This window comes from Labrus mixtus, chromosome 4 (assembly GCF_963584025.1).
Source record: "Labrus mixtus chromosome 4, fLabMix1.1, whole genome shotgun sequence".
Classification (NCBI taxonomy): Eukaryota; Metazoa; Chordata; class Actinopteri; order Labriformes; family Labridae; genus Labrus; species Labrus mixtus.
This window is the reverse complement of record NC_083615.1, coordinates 13,598,025-13,613,490: the sequence shown is the minus strand read 5'-3', so window position 1 is coordinate 13,613,490 and position 15,466 is coordinate 13,598,025. Positions and strand designations below refer to the sequence as shown.

Genomic DNA, 15,466 nt, shown 5'->3' with positions numbered 1-15,466 from the left:
AAACCAAGATCAGGTTACTCCTTTTGACGTTTTCATTTTATCTATTTCTTCCTTTTTATTCTCACTTTGGAATGGAAGAAAATCTCTCAAGAAGACAAATCAATAGGTCACATCCCGGAGTACAAGCAGTAGTAGCTAGGATGATAAGTGGAAACTCTTGCAGAGACATTAATGCTGTTCAAATCTGAGTGACTGTATTTACACAACCATGTAGTAAATGCATCTCTATTAATCACATAATACTGAAACACTGAAATGTCGAGATGTAGTCCATGATTGTTAAATTGATCCATGATGCATCAACAGAAAGGACTCTACAGCTAACCCGGGTATAAAACTACACTAGAGGAACAGAGGGTGACTGAACATGAAAAAACATCTCCGCCCTCTTTCTGCCTCCACGACGTCTCACCTGGATGACGCAGGTGGCTCTCCTCATGTCGACAAAGTGCTTCCTCTCCAGGACCGCCCTGAAGCGGCGCTGCAGCGTGACGATTCGCCGTAGGACCTCCTGGTGGAGGGATGTCTGAAGACGCTGACGCTCCGCCTCTCGCAGGAACACCTGAATCACACATGTGGAAATGGAACTTTAAGTTAAGTCCTACAGGTAAATATGCAATTCCAGAAACAACAGGTTAGTACGTTTCCAGAACCCATACCATGGTGTTCCCCACTTGATACCCAGCGGGAGGCAGGTGGATCCGTCTGAAAAACTCCCTGATGCCTGACTTGGTTGGATTTGTGCCTCGAGGCAGCAGCACATGAAAGTGATGCACAAAGTCCTGAAACAAAAGGTGCATGTATGGTCAGTGAAGACACAATTAGACATCCTGTTAGATAGTTAGCAAATGTGTTTGTCAAACCAAATGTTCATGCCATATTCCCTTCTGGTATGGTATCGGAAAGAAGACAACAAAGGGGAAATTAAATAGCCTCCAAAAATGAACATTTATTGAATAATTCCTTAAGGTTTTATTCATATCTTTGTTAACTCGCGATAACATCACTTAACTAACTGCTTGATGTTTTGAATACAAAACACTGCTACACTTACTCAGCATTGATGACAGAGCTACATGTTAGAGGTCTGTGTGAAGGGTTACCTGGAAGGTGTACTTGATGCTGTATCCTGATTGTCGGATCCGGACGGTTTCCAGCATTCCTGTGTATCGGAGCTGCCTGAGCACCAGGCTGTCGTTGAAACGCAGCGGCAGCTGAGCACCAGAGAGAGAAAGAGAAAGTGTGAATTAAAAATAAAAAATGAAGTCATCCTTAAGTCACGAGGAGAAGCAGAGTTTAAGAGGTGACTGTTCCTGCAGCTGGCGTTACCTTCTCAGCGTTGGAGCGGATACATTTGACAAAGTACGGCTCTGACTGGTCCAGAGTCTCCATCAGCTTGTTGAGGGACGCCTGAAGACACACACAGAAAACAATGACATCACAACCTCAAGAAATTATATCTGTGGAAAGAACCACTTTAAAGATTTTGAAGTAAAATGAGAATTTCCATTTTTTGTTACTTTATTTCCACTTGACTGCATTTCAGAGGCTAGTAACAAATATGCCTTTAAAAAGGTCACTGCATCTTAGATTCAAGATTTGTTCTTGCATTTCGACAGAGTTGATGAGAAGTTAGCCTTTATTCAGGTCATTATATGCCTTTAATAAAGTTTCATGTAAAATATAAACCTGTAACTACATCTTTTAAATCCACATCCTCAATGTCTCCTTGAACAGAACATACTTTAACTCCTGCTTATAATATTTGCTGCTGAGTCACTTGTGTTGTTGTAATTCGCTGATCTTCCAGCAGAGGGCGACAGCAGCACTGACCTGAAACTGTGCGCTGATGCTGGGTGGCTTCTTCTTCTTGTGCAGGTGAAGCAGAGACTTGGTGATGCGGTCATGAAGCGTCACGCTGCTCAAGTAGCGCAGAGACTTCACGTCCAACAAGTGCTGAACAAACAGAAGCCGACAACACATTAAAACTGCCTCTGTCATGTTTAGATCTACTGTGAGACTTCTTCTCAAGCTCTTTGTGTATGGATGCGTCATGCTGTGTTACTTTTGTGTCTTACCTTAGGAAGAGTGGGCTTGCTTTTGCAGTTTTTGTTTCTCCTGCAGGAGAGAAACATCATTTTTAATTACCGAGATTTAATCGAGGAGGATATTCACAGCACCAGTTGAGAACATAAACACCTTAGGTTTGTTACCTATTTAAATATAAAACTGATGCACCAGACAGGATATTTTCTGCAAGTCTATATGAAGGGTGCAAATGCAAAATTCCCTTACATAATATTACTTTTAGTGTGCAAATAGGCTCATAATATGTGCTGTCATCATATTTTTCTGCATACATTAGCTACTACACAAGCCCCTGATAGAAGTGAATGGCATTTTGCATTGGCTGCAAAGATAGATGCTTATGTGTATTTACATTGTCATCAGCTGACACGTTTTGTGGGACATTTTATTTGACCCCTACGCTCAACAATTTTCTGATCTCAAAGTTTATCAGCTCAGATCAACAGATTGGGGTCAATAGTTTTTGGATAAGTAGATTAAAGAAATAACAATCAAACAAAACAAAAACAGAATCACATTTGAAGCAAATTTAAGATGTGTGTGCTGTTTTTGATGTTTGTGTGAGACTCACATTAGTATGCCCTGAGCTCTCTCCAGCAGTTTGCTGCTGGTCGAGTGGATGAAGATCCCTTCTTCTTCCAGGGCGGGACTTCCTGACGAAGACAGACGACCAGACCTGCGACCGTTACAGCCAACACCAAAGCCATCCCTACAGAGGGAGAGCGACAGAGAGAGAGGTGAGAGATTTCAGGGGAGGGAGTGCTTGACAAAAATCTCTAGAACCTTTTTTTAAAAATATATTTGTATCGGTTCGTACTCACCAGCTGGCCTTTTCATTCAGGGCGTTGGTGCCTTGAAGGTCTGACAGAGGAGTGCGAGGATTCTTGCGAGTGATACCTGGATGGCACAAGGAGATGAAAGGAGAGGAGAGAAGAAGAGAAAAGGAGAGTAGAGGACAAAATGAAAGAGAAGGAGGCATGAGGAGTGTTGAGAGGAGAGAGGGGGTCACGGACGAACTTTACATATACAGTATGTTTCAGCAACAATTCCTAATCTCTGATATTTCTATCTCTACCCACTACTCAAAAAGCTGAACTTTGTGAGACTAAAGTGATTTCCCCCAGACAGCCCCAAAGGTTTTAAGTACCAGTGTCTTTGTGTTTGTTTGCGTGCATTAGTGGTTTTGGCACAGCGACATGAATGCCTATGGAGACATTATATCAGGAAACAAGCAGCTAATGAGCTCCAGTTTACATTTGTGGTTTTCTCTTGTAAAAGCCTGAACTCACTGATTATACAGTGGCATGACTTATTTCACAGAACTGCTTCATATAAAGATGCTTGGAGTCAGCCAGAAGCTACTTAGCTTAGCCTAGCAGAAAAACTAGAAACAAGAGTGGGGGGGGGGGGGAAACGCCTGGCTCTGTTGAAAGATGACAACATATGCTGACCAGCATCTGTGAATATCATTTTCGAACATGTTGAATCTCGTTTGATTCACCCTTAAAACATTTTAAAAGTATCCACAAAGTAGAAGACGCTTTTCCTCCAAAATGTCAAACTATTCCTTCAAGCTAAATCTATGTTTTAGACTGCTGAATAAATCTAGTACCTATTGTTTTAGTTTGAAATAAGCATGCTTTGTCTATTTAACAAAATAAATGTTGCTTTAGGACTGTTTTCTGACCCAGGACCAGCGGGAACCCAGACTGCTATTCAGACTGGTACACATTGTGTGCTGTCTCTTCAGTCGATTTGATGTTCTCGTAACTCAAGTTGCTGCTATACTTTCCATCCACAGAGCACTTTGGTGGATGCAACAGTGGGATTTGTAGTTTGCGATAAAATTAGCCGACACCGATAGTCACCTGATAAGCTAATATCGGCTAATATTAATAGAATCGGTCGGGCTCTATTTTCAATTAACTGTGGAATAATGGGTTGCATGTTTTGGATAAATATTTGTGATAATGTGAGCAGCACACTAAGACTAGGCCTCAAAGTCTGTGAGTGTAGAGTTTGGGATTCAGCCATATTGTGCTGATGTAGATGTGTGAAATCAGTGGAGTTTCCCTTTAACAGAGGAAATTCTTTGGGGAATTCTCCTAGAAATTTCCCTTGAAATCAATTTCCGTGCTGGCAGCTGTGAAATCCCTCTGGAGTTATTATATAAAGCAAAGAGCTGCATTAAAGCATAATGACACATGACGTGCATACACACACACTCTCATGTAAGAGCACATGAAGCAACGTTAAGACCCACATACACATACAGCACATCAGAAGGTAAGTGTGTGACGGTCGTGCAGAGACTGACTGGGCGTCATTAGAAACCTGCAGCATATGGAGCTGTTTGATTAGTGCGATCACTCGTGCCTGGGAAACGTGCGACCAGAGCTCACAGTGACCCACATATATCTGATCTCCATGTCTTATTAACAGCTCTAATAGAAGCAGCTCACTGAGGCAGATACTCATACCAGATCCATTATTCTCAACCTGACCACAGAATGCTTTTTCCACCACAGGCTGGAATTGATTTTTTTTGATTGGATTGAGCTCAGAAAAGGTTTTTTTTTTTCTTTTAATAAGGGAAATGAAAGCTCTTCTCGCTTCAGTTCACCTCACTTCAGCAGACCTTTATCGACAGAATCCATGCCTTCATATTAACCACATTAACAGGGAGCAGATTTCAAATAGTGCAGGGGTGAGGGCTGAGTTTCACTAAGAATATAATCAACGTAATGGAAATTAAATGTATAAGCACAGTTTTTAAAAGAGTTAACATAATCCAGAAAAAAATTAACTATTTTCTAAAAAAAAAAAGCCTTGGGAAGCATTAACACTAGGCAATCCATACGCTTCACTCTAAAAGTCCAGTCTGTTTGACTAGTGTGAGCTCTCCGATCCGTTCATTGGCCCTGGCACGGAAGAAGTGTGCTTCATGCACGAGAATGTAGCTTGGACAGCCTCTATTATCGAGAAATATGGGAGTGTTCTGGCTGTATCTGACTAAAATGACTCAAAATAAGCCACAAAGACAGTAAAGTAGCTGTCATGTTCTCTGTGTTGTTGTCCGATGTGCGGATGAAGACTCGACCGTCCGTCCCTTTTTGTTTTTTTAAATATGTTTTGGAGTCCTCCTGTCTTGTAAACTAAGCACACTTCATGATCACATAAAGCCATGCATGTGTTGTATTACGATGTTATGTACAAGAGGTAACCGTGCTCAGGCCCGGTTAGTCCTGGAGCAGTGTGAGTGCAGGCCAGCGGGGGAATAGGGAGGGGGGACAATCATGCTTAAGCAGGGTATGGGACAGTGCTTTGTGACTTACTGTATTTCTCATCTTTGCATCTTTGAAGGATCTCCAGGCTCCTCTGGTGAACCGGGTGATGAAGGAAACTGAAGCTGTCGACAGTTTTGACCACAGAACAGGGAACGGCTGCATCGTTCCCTGAAACACAGAGAGGGAGAGGGGGAGAAGAATGATGAGAAAGCAGACTCAAGCCATCAACATAAAAAACTTTAAACCTTTAAACAAACTCTAAGAAATCTAATGAACATAGAGAGGAGATGAAAAAGTAAGCTGACAAAGTAATTTAATAACAAGCCGGGATAAACAGCTGACTAACAAACAGAAACACAAAGGGAAAGGAGGCAGATGAGAATGAGAGAGAGAGAGAACAAAGAGAGAGACTCCTCTGGGATGAGTCCGCAGTGACGCTTCCAAACACTTTGCTCTCTAAATCCCCAGCTTTCGAAGAAAACAACAAAATGTGTCTTCCTCCTCCTCTTTCCAAATAACAATCATCAACAACAGAAGCACAGTCGTCTTCTCCAAACAGACTGCTGCTTTTGATCCATTTAAAACAGGAGTTTTGACTTCAGTGCTTGTTTGCAGATTTCTTTAAAATCCACTTTACACACATGTTCCAGTGCTGAGTGATGACATAAAGTTCATCAGTAAATATGTTCAGATTCATGCAGAAACATTATAACATCACTTCTTAAGACTCATTTTTACAGGCTGGCTTTTATGTGACGTCATCTTTTTGACATTTTAGGCAGATTCAGAGAGAAAGAAGCTGGATGACTGTCTCATTATTTCTGGGACGTTTAAGCTGAAGTCACTTTTTTTTTTTAAATTCTCACCAGTTTTTTTGTGTGTGTGTCTGCGGCCGGCCTCCCTGAAAGCCACCAGGGCTCTGAAGTAAGCTCGCAGCACGGCCCAGCGGAAAGTGGCCACGGGGTCGATTCCCATCAGGCCACAGATAAAGGCGTTCTTGCTGCTCTTGAGCAAAGCCACGACGTCCGGACGCATGTGGTCGGTGTTTTTCTCCCTGAAGTCCTGAATGAAGGAGAGAAACACGTTCGATCATTAGTTTGTATCAAACAAAAGTCATAAAAAGTTCAGTCCTTTCAACTCTTCATCTTGTTTTTTCACGTTTTTACATCAAAAGAGAAAACAATTTTTTACTATTTAGTCCACAAGTAAAGTGAGATTTGGACAAAACCATGTTATCGACTGTCATATCTGTCAGCAGATTGTTAGCTTAGCTTAGCTTAGCTTAGCATAAAGACAAGAAACAGGCTAAACAGCTTGCATTTATCAGGACTAACACTAAATAACCTCAGTGGTATGTATGTTTTCTTGATGTGCTTATTGTTGTATTAACTGGAAAACTAACATACTGAAGTGTTTTGTGTGACTGAAGGTTTATTTCATGGACAGATGACTGCAGTAAAATCACCACTAACATACCAAACCAAGCTTTGCAGTGTTTTCTGACTGTACGGGGCACACTGTAATGTTTTCAGTCAGAAACCTAAGAAGTTAAAGAAGTCTGGAAACACGCTGCAAATCATTCCTATTTGATTTGATATTTTTGCCTAAAGCACAAAGTTGACCTCCATTTCTTCTGTTTCATCAGTCTGTAAGTCATTAAATGTTGTGTCTGAGGTTTTGCTAAGATAACAGAGTCATGAACTATAAACCTCTCTCTCTCTCTGATACGAGTCAGCTGTGTGTTTACCGCTGAGCCCGCGTCACACACATTTCACGCCCGTGGCTCTCTCAGCACATTTCACACCAAACAGCTCTCTGGCTCTCAGTAGATGATGGGATAGCTTTCAACATCCACAATAACCAACTGTTACAGATTTATATTATACAGTCAAACAACAATACGCTCGCCCCGGTCCACAACATGTGCTTCTTATCTAAGCTCAACTGGGAGGCCAACACAGAATCTGATTTAGCTGAAGAAAAAAAAAAAATTAGGTCGACGAAACAACAAGAAGGTCTGCTGCAGAGTGAAAGTGTTTCATGAAGGTTCAAGTGAAGAAGCTTTAGTTGTCAGAGTAAACGGTTGATTCTTACCTTTAGGTACACAAAAGAACGTTTTTAAAAAATTTATTTAAATACTAAGATGTCAGACGTCGCTGAGTCAGTGACCTCTTTTTAATCCTTCTCAAAACATACTTAATATATCGGCAAGGTTTTTCAGATTTTAATTTATTTTAAAAAGTCTTTAAAAATAATTAAATGTCTATAAAATCTCTTTCAAATGAATTCTGCCTTTTATAATATTTGTTGTTTCTTAATCTTGCCTTTGTTGATACATCTATGGCCTTATGGATTCTGAGAAATGCTTTATAAATGTTATTATTATTAGAATAGAATTATCCCAGGCTGCATGGTGGTGCATTGGGTTAGTGCTGCTGCCTCACGGCGAGGAGGTCCCTGGTTCGAATCCCCCGTCCGTGTGGAGTTTGCATGTTCCCCTTGCTCTATGACAGCTGGGATCGGCTCCAGCCCCCCGGATATTAGATGGATGGATGGAGAATTAACCCAACCACATGGTTAAGCAAGGTTATTAATTATTAATTCATTCATTCAGTCTCTGGTGAGTTTGGACAATAGGAGAAAACAAACTGTCCTAAAATTCACACAGAAAACAAGTTTCTGAATCCAAATCTGTTTCCAGTCACTGAAGAGTTGGCACAAAATATTCAAACTAAAGAACAACGAGTGATAAAGCAGCTATCCAAACTTTGTTTTGCCTCTTCTTTATTTTGTTTAGCTTTGTTCCAAAGCATGAGAGCCAGCTGGACAACAATCTGTCATCACTTATCTCCTTGTACTCATAAAGACGCCTAATAGAACCCCATCTTGGGCTATGAAAGGTTTCGGATCAGATTCCACCCATTGTTCTCTAATTTTGGATGCACTCATTTGTACCTTCTTATTATTTATGTGAATAACAGAATGAGACAGATTGAAAACCTTGTTTGTGTAGGCAGATAAGAATGTGAAGCTTTGAATCAGCTCAAAGAGTTTTTTTTTTAAATAATTAAATAAATCTGTCAATAAAATGCTATCATAAAAACAGGCCTTTATGTCTTTTGTTACAATTCACTTTAGTTCAAACAAAATGATCACACTTATCCCACGTACACACAGGAGCACGTATCTCACCTTGACTCCATACTTGACTTTCCCAGCGTAGTGTCTGATGATGAAGGCGGGCTCCATGACAGCGGGGAACTCGATGTAGCTGTTTCCTTCATGCTGACGCTTGAACTTGTCCAGCAAGGTCTGATTGGAAGCCTGAGGGAAACTGGGAGAAACAGCAGGAACAGGTTAAAAACATAAAACACAGAGAGACAGAAAAATAAGATTTAAGAAAATAAACGTATACCGTCATTTGACTTTAACTAGAACACTGGAACCAAACGGAGATGGCCTGTTTTGATAGGCTGTTACGTAACCTTTATTTAAGAGAAGCGTATCTCAACAGACTAATGTTCTCCATCAAATAATGCAACCCCAGGTACCTCAAAAATAATATCACTACTCACTCACTTTAAGAAAGAAGGAAGCATGTTTACTCTATTTCAAAACCTCTATTTAAGACGGAAGAAGAAGCATAATTCATTAATTGGCGCATGGATTTTATGGACATGGTGACCAGAGCCCTTGGTAGCACATCTCAAAGGAAGCATTTTTTGATAGAACACCGCTACAACGGCCAGTTTCTAATATTTGGGCCATCTACTGTGATGACACTTTTACTATTGACATGTACCTTATGCTTTTGGTTCCTAGGAGTCGGACCCCTTAGAGAGGGCGACACCAATAATCACGATAACACGCTTCATGGACAGTTTATACAAAGAAGTTTTGGTGAGTGCGTTTAGCCATATTCTGTAAGGATTTGATCATTTAAAAACAATTAAAATGTATCTTTATTTCTCAGAAACAGAATTGTTTTTTATTGCCAAGTACATTTAGACATACAAGGAATTTCACTTGGTGTATTGATGCAAAAAAAAAACTTCTGACAGCTATGTGTCACTTTTTTGTGTATTGTTTCTGCTGGGAATCAGCTTTTCTTAGAAATAAAAAAAGGGGGTGGGGGGGCTCTATAAGAAAAAAGTTGAAAGCCACCATCTTAAACAACCCCACTTCAAAACAACCAAACTATCCCCTTTTAATACACAACTCTTCCAGTATTTTTCTGACTCTTACTTTCATCTACAACGAGGTAATGCCACAGTAGCAGCCGATAACTCTGACAAAATCTAAGTAAAATATGCAGTGTATCGTATTCCTTTCCCCCTCACCCTCCGGGATGAAAACTGTCACAAACTTAATGTTACGGCTCAAATTTAACCAAACGTACGGCGGCTCTTTTTGCACATTCTTCCTTGTTGTTTTCACCTTTGCCTTTTGGAAAATTTCACCCACTCACGTCTTACCTAAGGTGGCCCGGATCAACATCCCTGTAGGGTATCTAAAACTCTCCTGTATACACTTCTGACACACACACTCTCCTGGCTGGAGTGTATCCGCAGGGGTCTTAAGGCTTGATGCCTTTACTGTAGAAATGAACCTCCACGCTCGCCCCTGATCCTGCCGTAACCTAATCCACTTCTCCAGAGGCCCCGCGGCCCTGCCAGCTCTCTGCGACTGTGAATGATGGGATCTCTAAGCGTCTTTCTCTCTCTCAGTGTAATCATTTAGCATGAAGGCCCTTCCTGTGGCAGCAGAAACCCCCAGGAGAGAACCTGTCCCCCCTTGTTTTTTTCTTTAGAGATCCCCCTTTGACCCTAATTCTCCCAAAGTGGTACCCCTTCTGCACAAGCACACAATATATATATATAGATATATATATAATGTACACACACACATACAAATATATACACTCCAGGTGTTATTAGATCCAGATGAAGCAACCCTAAGTGACAGGTAAGATGACAGCTAGCATTGATAAATATGGCTGTGTGTGTACCGCCTGATGTGTTTTTATGCGAGGGGGGCGGGACAGTGCTGGATTTGATTTATGGAGGAGAAGGAAGAGCGCTGACCTGCAGCAGGAGAAGGTTTCACAACAAGACTGCAGAGTTAAGAAAATCCAAATAGGATCCAGAGACGTTAGCAGGAGGGAGAAGCACGCCTCTATGCCTCAGTTAAGCCCTGATAGGAGTCCCAGCGTAGGTATTCATCAGGCTAATGAACAAACAGGCTGCAGAGGGAGCAGTTTGTCTCTTTGATTCAACACGTGTAAAAGGCAGCTTTGTGCAGGGTGAGGGAGGAGGTCAACAATGCATACTGCAATGAAATACGTCTTGCTTTTGGCAACGTAAGGCAGAGTGAATAGGTCAACCAAGGGTAGTATAAAAACCCCTGAATCAGATGTAAACAGGAGGTGTATTAAATGCTTTTCATTGTTCTCAGTAACATCATACATTAACAGAGTATCCTGTTCTCCAATGCATGACCCCCGTACAGCAACAGCCTAAAATAAACAATTTAATTTAAAGCTCCTGTAAGCCGTTTATACTGATGTTTCAATATGACCTACAAAAGAAAAAGAGACCATCTGCAAGAAAATGTAGCATTTTTAAAATTTGTACTGCCTTTAAATGCAGCCGCCAACGTAGGTGTAAAACAAGTTGATGAAAAGTACTCTACCAGACAGACTCCTTTTTACATTTCCCACAGCAAATAACATTGATGAGTAATACATTAAATGTAAAAAGAAAGCAGGATGAGATTTGTTGCCAAAAAACACTACTTGAGCTGTTTTACATTCGCACTCCTGAAAATTCCAGGAAAATGTCCTGACCCTGAAATCTTCCTGAGTTGGTTTTTCACACATGCCGCTCACATCGGGACAATATCCCTGTCAGACGGGAGGGGTGAGGGGGGGGGGTCTAACCAAAAGTCAGGGGGGACTCAAATGACTTGACATATCATCTTCGATTCATTAATATCTGCAGCAAATTTGAAGGGAATCAACAGGTCAAAATTGTGAAAAATCCAAATTGACATTGTTACTATAAGTGTTATCTGAAACAATTTAAGCTATATATGAGATCCTCTTCTGACATATAATAATAGACACACTACAATGTTTTATTTGATCACATCAAAGCAGCAGTGTCATCGGAAAACATCAAAACTGTGATCAGACACTTGGGGAAAACCCTAACACTAATCAGATTAACCAATAAAACTGTGCGTTTGATGTCAAAATGATGTTGAAATTTTTACCTGATAAAGATAGAATGAAATTTAACAGTAATTTGGTAATTAAAGTTAATTCATTCAGTTTACTGTTCAAAGTATATGTTAGCAGGTGACATACTTGCACTCCTCGTCCAGCAGGTGGAACAGCGCCGTGGGTTTCTTGCTGATGAGGTTGATGCAGCCGCTGTTGTCGATGTATTCGATGTTGTGCCAGGTGATGCCCTCTGCCCTGTACTCCTCCTGCAGGGGGAAACATGGACGCCTTGTCAATAAATACTTGCAGGAAAAATGACTTTCTGTCAAAGCTGTTACAGAAAAAAAGGCTTTTTGTTGACTTCATTATACAGGCTCAATGTGGGTCTCTCATGAGGGCTTTATCAGGATACCTCCAGCAGAGAAAAGGCTGTCTTTAATCACTTGTTTCATCACTGAGAGATTTGAAATGAAACACCTGCTTTTAACTTTATAGAAAGACACTGTGACTATTATAAGTTAGGAGTTAACAATGTCTAACCATCGCAAGGGTTTAAAGCCAAATAATCAAAGAAACATTTTAAACATGACATGATGTTCTTGTGTTTCAAATACATGGGCGAGACATGGCCGTCGAACAGGCCGGGACGGGGTCTGGCACCGTGTAGTTCCTGGAGCATCTCCTCTTTTTGCATTCTTGGAAGTGCTGGAATCTGAATCCTCATTACTTCTGTCGGCTTGTTGGTTCTCAGTAAAACCAAAGTTAACATCTACGCGCCCCCTGGGGCCGATGAAAAACAAATTATATGACCCATGTCACTTTAAACGCCTAAGGGAGGGACCAGTGACAAACCTTTTTCCAGCTGGGATGAATGGTTGAAGCAAAAAGATTCAAAGGAGACCTTAATGTTCTTGTCTATCTGGTGAATCTACCTGTCTATATACATAGCAAACAGTAGTTTTTGCATCAGTTACAATAATTGTTAAAAGCATTTGTGGCAGTTCTTGATGCAATGTTTATCATATGATTTAAGGAAACAACAAACTGCCAGTAGTTAGATGAAAGCAGTGAAGCCAAACAACGACTTCTTGGAAACATGAGTGTACTTGAAGAATTTATGGCTATGTGCTTATTAGATTATGTCATATCTTGTGTGTAATGTTGACAAATTGCTCCTCTGAGGGACATAAAAGTGCTGATTTTTATTTTCTTTAAACAGGAATTCATTGGCAAAGTTGGCATTAGGGCAAATGTGAAAGGAAGTACAATTAAACAAAGTGTTGAAAACATGAGCTACAACCTCGTAAAAAAACCAAAAACAAAAGAGGTTCAGATTTCAAATATTCAGTGGCTATAATGGACCAAGTTGTCTTTGAGGGTCGTTTGTTGAGGTTTCAACGAGCTACAGAGGAGATTGTAAACCAGTAAGAGGTTACTTAAAACAAAGGCAAAGATGGCTCCCACACTGCAGGAATCCACAAATCGTAAGGGGTAAACATAGGCCTATATTGTTTGGGGTAAAAGCTGAAATAACTGATGGCAGGTTTCTTTCTGTGGAGGACAGTATCCAAAAAGTTCATTTTTTATTGTGTGTGGCCATGTTGCAGTTGCATATAATAACACATTTCCATTTTAATGGTCAATAAATGAGGATTTTAACAAGGTACATGGTACCAGACAACATGTCCAGCTGCTGTTTATCTTCTTAATTGCGGCACCATAGCAACCAGAGTTTGAAAAAAAAAACAAGTTTTACATCACTAAGTTCTGGAACCTTGTCTTCATTGTGACCTCATAGACGGGAATTTTAAACCTTCTCTGCCTTCAGCCAGCTGTTCAGTTGTGGTTGGAGATTGAGTGTGTAGGAGTGTTTTTAAGTCTGTTGTTCGAGTTAAGCCGTTTTCATAGTTTTTTGTCAGTGCATTTCTGGATTATCTTCTTCTGTTTTTGATACTTCCTTTAATTGAGTTTCAATGGAGTTCAGTGAAGGAAGTCGAGGCGTCTATAGACCCATTAGGGTCTTGTTTGACACACCTATTTATGAACGCGCATTGCAGATCTGCTGGCACAGCCAGTCCTATAAAATCAAGATTGCAATGGTAGCTGAATATTTAAATCTTCAGAAGAAGAACGAGCTCCCAGCCGAGATTACTGTGGAGGACCTGACTGACCTACTGTTGATGGAGAGCAAGAAGTCTCTCAGGGTGCAGCTATGGGACTTTGAGTTGGAGGATTTTGATGATGTGGACATAAAGCCTCTCCTCAAGCTGGTGTGGGAGATTAACACCAGCTTCCAGATGAGAGATGTGGAGTTCGAGGCAAGAAGATTGATCGACTCACCAGAGAAGATGCCATCCTCATTTCAACATCCTAGGATCATCAGCCAGGCACATGATTATTGCAGGATCCTGGCAGAACAGCGACACGAGGTTCCCATTTTCAAACAGTTGAGCCCGCAAGGGGTGGTGATGGATGTCGTCCCCAAAGTCCTGCAGGATTTATGGGTACCTCCAAGAACCATCTCCCGGGAAATGCCCTCCCAGCAGCTCAGTAAAATGGCTGTGGGAGTCACTAAGGCTGTTCTTGACCGTGTATCCACTGCGATGTCTACCAAGCAGCAAGAAATCTCCTTTTCCCGATCCATGAGAGATAACATGGTCCTCTCTGTCACGGGTAAGGTGAGACAGATGTACTCTCAAGACATCCTGAAGATCAAGAAGAACCGCTTTGAAGCGGAGTTGTTGAACAACATCACTGCCGTTGTAGTAGATCACATCTGTGGGCTGTTTGAGCCTCAAGCGCAAATGGACATACCTGCAGATGCAGACCCTGCCAACACTGCTGTACAGAGTTCAGTGTTAAACTGCCCGGCCATACCAAGCCCTTCAACACCTACAATGCTGCCAGCTGAGCCATCAGCTATTGCTTCAGTCCTGGTAGGAGAGGCTATGGATGAAGAGCCCAGCAGTGAACCAGACTCTGTTGTCTTGCAATCTCCAGTACCATCTGTAACCCTGCCAGCTGAAGATACTGTCCTGGAGGGTAATGTGGTGTATGTCCAACCCAGCGAGGAACCAGCTTTGGCTGATGTGACTACCGCTGAACCTTCTGCAAACATTTGCATGGATGAACCAGCAATTGAGATGATGTCTTGCCCAGCAACCCTGCCAGCTGAATCTTCAGTTCTGGAGGGTGAGATTGGGGATGAAAAGCCTAGCGGTGAACCAGACTCAGCTGATGAGCAAGCTCCAACACCTACCTTAATCTTGCCAGTTGAAGACTCTTTCCCTGCTCCAGTTGTGGAGGGTGAGGATTTGAAAAGGCAGCCCAGCCAAGAACCAGAACCTGCTATGGTGCCATACTCACCAACACCTGTAACTCCTGCTGAGGAAGCTCCTGACATTGCTGATGTTCAGGTGGAGGTAAAAGTCAGCCACGATATACTAGAAGAGCAGTTAGCAAGTCCAGAACAAGACTCTGCTGTGGTGCTGGATCCATCATCTTATGGTACCCTTCCAGCAGAAGCCACAGTCGTTGCTTCAGTGCTGGGGGTTGAGGTCATGCCTTACAGAGAACCAGCTCTTCAGGACCTTCGTGATACAGCACAGAGTGACCCAAACATTAACCAGGAGAAGGTCAAGAAGACCAGAGTCCAAAGACTCTACCGGTGGTTGGGAAAACGACTCTGCTGTTTTAGGCCTGAAGATGAAGATGATGAGAAGTCTTCATTTGTTTCACCAAAATGGTGATCTCATGAAAATAATAAATTCATTGTTTTATTGCAGTAATTATGCATCAGCCTATTTTCTCTGTAGGTAGTTTGAATTCAGACATGTTGGGTATGGGTCCTTCTAATGGTGAAATTTTA

At 41.5% G+C, this 15,466-nt stretch overlaps 1 protein-coding gene across 6 annotated transcripts in view; it reads right to left on the bottom strand.

The window, feature by feature from the left end:
* Positions 1-15,466, bottom strand: part of LOC132972835 (unconventional myosin-IXa-like) — a 148,519-nt gene that overhangs the window by 23,149 nt on the left and 109,904 nt on the right. For all 6 annotated transcript variants that reach the window (XM_061035944.1, XM_061035945.1, XM_061035948.1 and 3 more), the window contains 12 exons: positions 11,743-11,864; positions 8,568-8,709; positions 6,242-6,437; positions 5,424-5,543; positions 2,910-2,985; positions 2,660-2,797; positions 2,079-2,118; positions 1,834-1,956; positions 1,330-1,410; positions 1,104-1,214; positions 660-782; positions 413-562 (listed from right to left, as the gene is read on the bottom strand). In XM_061035944.1, the coding sequence (XP_060891927.1) occupies positions 413-562; positions 660-782; positions 1,104-1,214; positions 1,330-1,410; positions 1,834-1,956; positions 2,079-2,118; positions 2,660-2,797; positions 2,910-2,985; positions 5,424-5,543; positions 6,242-6,437; positions 8,568-8,709; positions 11,743-11,864 (1,422 nt within the window). The remainder of the gene's footprint in view (positions 1-412; positions 563-659; positions 783-1,103; positions 1,215-1,329; positions 1,411-1,833; positions 1,957-2,078; positions 2,119-2,659; positions 2,798-2,909; positions 2,986-5,423; positions 5,544-6,241; positions 6,438-8,567; positions 8,710-11,742; positions 11,865-15,466) is intronic.